Below are 3,579 nucleotides of genomic sequence, written 5' to 3' on the forward strand. Positions count from 1 at the left end.
GTACCTGCAGTGTATCTGTGAACTGCCACTGCCACCATTGAAGCTTAGCTAGAAGAAGAAAAACGATGGTGACACGTAAAACCCATTTCCCGTTTCCCTTCTCTCTTTACATCTATCATTCAACGGAGAAATTTGAAACCGATTTCTCTTTCTTTCTCTGCGTTTATCATTTGCCTGAAACTTGAAAGAGAGAGAGAGAGAGAGAGAGAGAGCACAAAAATGTCGAAGAGAACGAGGGGAAGAGGTAGAGGTGCGGCGTCCAGGAAGAGGGGTGGACTTGAAGGTGGAGTAGGAATAATGGAGGATTTGCTGGATATTTCACCCAAACAACCTTCACCGTCATCGCCGCCGCCGTCGCCACCTCCGGTAAAAGCCGCTTTCCTTTCTGTTCTAGCATCAGTGCCGGAATTTCTGCATATATATATCAAGCATTCTGTGTATATTAGACTAAAAATAGATACCACAGATCAGATCCCTTTGGTAAGCTCTTTTGAGCCTTGCATTATTCAGGGTTTGGTGGAATTTGATTATGAGCTTCTTCATGGTTCAATTCCAAAATTAAAGTTTATGCCCTGAAAAATTGACAGTCATATTTCTTAAATTCAATCCATATATAGTTCTTTATGTTGATATTGCCAGCCCAGCCCCCACAAATTAAATGCCAGATTTTAAATTGCTGCATTATCTCTGGCCAGAAATATAGCTACTGAAATAACTTTAAGTTAACTAATTGTTCATTCATGGTTTATTTTAGGGGTTTTCCTCTCTGACTACTCAAACTGTCTGCCGTGGATATGTTACTCGCCAGGCAAAGGCATCAGGGTTTGCACGCTGTGGTGCACTCAGATCATTGCCTTCTACCACGAAGCGTGCCCAACGTATTATTCCAGCACCCAAAGAGATACATAATGATGCTGCTCCACATAATCTCCCATTGGATTTTGAGCACCAAACAGAGGTACTACTGCAATTCAAGCTTACTACTTCATTGTTTTGCCTTTTAAACATCTTGATCAAGTTTCCTTTTTTGATGTTAATTATGATTGATTGTAATTTATATATGCCCTCATGTATAGCCCAATTATAAGTGGTATAAATGTTGCCCCTAATTGTTTAAATGCGTGTATAGTGGCAACATTTATAATGGGGAGGGACAATATATGGACCTACACTTGCAGATGATTCAAGAACAACATTTATACTACTTAGAATTGAGGGGTGACATTTATAGTTGGCCTATACATGAAGGGCATAAATTACAATTTTCCCTTTATTTGCTAGTCGTCTTACTCTTTCTATGTTTGTTAGCTTAGACTCGGCTTGTATTCTGTTGTAACTTAAATTCCCCTTAGAATCTTCGTGTGTATATATATTCTGCTGTATTCTTCACTCTAAATATATAATTTGATTCAAACCTTCACACGTACATACAGGCAACAGATTTCCACACTACTACTGTCTTATGCAAGCCTGCTGCTGATGATGCAACACTAGTAGTACATAGACAACCAGAAAACTACGAAACTTGCAAGAGTGTTGCTGATCATTCAACGCGATCTGATAACTTTAACCTCACACAGATCCTACACCTTGTAGACTCTGATGATGAGGAAGTTAGCTCAGCAGCGAATGATTTTCTGGTAACGGTTGAAGGGGGGTACAGGGTGAGGCCCGAAAGCGCACCTCTTATCAGGGAAATCTTTGCGAGGTATGGGGATATTGTGAAGGGAAGTGCCCTGCAATCTGTTGAATACCGTTCTTCTTTCCTGGAGAGCATATGCAGCATATACCTGAGATTGGACACGATGAACCTACTGGATATTGCTGCTGGGGAGCTCAAATCCATGCTCAATCTAGTCAGTGATCTTGAACTGGCAAAGGTGGAAATTGGGTGGCTTCATTGCAGGGTGGAACAGATTTATGAAGCAAAGAAGTCCTTGATGGAAGCTGGGAGCTTGAAGGCAACGAAGACGAAGGCTCTTCAAGAGATGGAAGGGAAGAAGAAGGCAGTGGCTGACACGAAACAGGAGTTGGAGTGTTGCTTGGAGGCATGCCGGGCCCTGCAGAGGAAACTCACAGAACTTGAAGACGATGTTGGGACTGCAGGGGTCGAGATGGACAAAATCACTGAAAGGTATTCAAATATAAAGTCCAAAGTGCAACGTTTCTACCGCCATCCTTTGGTTAGCAACCTGCTTTGATAAAGTCCAAAGTGCAACGTTTCTACCGCCATCTAAATATTTGCATCGACTCTTCAATTCCTGTTGTACAAGTTCTATAGCCAACTGATGAGTTTGTTGATAGAATGAATGCATCCTTATGCTTCTGTGCATTCCAATCTGCAGTAGCTTTCTGCTCGATTATATTGTTTCTCCAATGATCTCTTATTCTCCACTATCTGTTTTATGTTTTTCGATATCTACATTCTTCCTAGCCTCTTTAGAAAGGAAATAATTAAGAACCACCAGTGAGCTCAAAACAAGTTTAAAAGAGCAGCATTTCATTAACATACAATTATATGTTAAGACGTACACATTCATATATCTAATCTAATACGAAGTATATAATAATATATAATAAAAACTAATAAATGTAACGGGGCATTTTTATTTGAACTGCAATTCCCTCATTTTCATGGAATTAGAATCCCATGGCCCCCTAAGATTTTAATTCCATGAATTTTAGGAAGAAAATAAGATAGTCTTGAGGTAAAATTACTTCTCCCTTTTTTTAACCCAAAATTGATACATAACATTCCATTTTAAATTAGGCTAAAGTGTCATCCCGCACCATGAACCATAAGCGATTCTTCATGCCGCACTCTAACCTTTCATAAGTGCTGTTTCGATGCACAAACCACAAATTTTTTTCCACCTAGACTTTTTAGCAGGTTTACAGGTTGCCTTACTGACATGGCACCGGTAATGTACTATTGTGAAAAGTCAATTCCCGTGCAATGTTGATGAATGTCATCCCCTCCGTCCACCTCACCTACCGGCTTGCGCAGAAAGGCTTCGTATTCACTAATTCACCTTCATCAACACCCAGCAACTGCCGATGGCTTGCCACTGATGCCTACCGCCCATCGCGCCATTATGCCGCTACTGCTGCCGGAAAGAACAGAGAAGAGGAAGGGGACCGGACCACGCTGCTGATGCCTACCGCCGGACTATCGTCGACGAGAGAAGGGAGGGAAGAAACTGCGGCTCTGCCCAGCGATGTCCACTGCCGGGAGAAAGAAGGGAGGGAGATAGGAGCTTCGTCGCCGTTAGTCCTCGCCACCGCTGCCGGACACGTCTTCTTCTCTGGAGCTAGCTGCCAGCGAGATGGAGTCCAGCATTTTTTAATTGAAAAAAAAAAACTAAAAAACAAAATAAGAATTGGGTCCTCAACCATGAGCGGCTTTCTGCGAGCCCAACCACCCTCGACAGCGACTCCAACCAGCCACTCACTTCGCCGGCATGACTGACCTCCACCCCGACCTCAACCTCAACATGGAATCTCAGCAAAAAATTAACGGCTTGGTGACGTTTAACTCCACACAGACTCTGGCAACTGAAGGTCTGTTAACTTACAGTG

At 42.3% G+C, this 3,579-nt stretch overlaps 1 protein-coding gene across 1 annotated transcript; it reads left to right on the forward strand.

Moving 5' to 3' along the window:
* On the forward strand, positions 1 to 2,358 carry LOC115997652. The gene is made up of 3 exons (XM_031237248.1): positions 1 to 366; positions 755 to 958; positions 1,434 to 2,358. The coding sequence occupies exons 1-3, from the start codon at positions 220 to 222 to the stop codon at positions 2,199 to 2,201; spliced, it is 1,119 nt and encodes a 372-aa protein (XP_031093108.1). The 5' UTR covers positions 1 to 219; the 3' UTR covers positions 2,202 to 2,358.
* Positions 2,359 to 3,579: the final 1,221 nt, after the last annotated feature.

This window comes from Ipomoea triloba, chromosome 11 (assembly GCF_003576645.1).
Source record: "Ipomoea triloba cultivar NCNSP0323 chromosome 11, ASM357664v1".
In the NCBI taxonomy this organism is placed as follows: Eukaryota; Viridiplantae; Streptophyta; class Magnoliopsida; order Solanales; family Convolvulaceae; genus Ipomoea; species Ipomoea triloba.

What these genes read in the sequence shown, in the direction of transcription:
- LOC115997652 (XM_031237248.1), top strand. Translation starts at nt 220, where the DNA reads ATGTCGAAGAGAACGAGGGGAAGAGGTAGAGGTGCGGCGTCCAGGAAG. An exon ending in CGCCGCCGTCGCCACCTCCG is followed by an intron (nt 367 to 754) that starts GTAAAAGCCGCT and finishes GGTTTATTTTAG; the next exon opens with GGGTTTTCCTCTCTGACTAC. An exon ending in ATTTTGAGCACCAAACAGAG is followed by an intron (nt 959 to 1,433) that starts GTACTACTGCAA and finishes ACGTACATACAG; the next exon opens with GCAACAGATTTCCACACTAC.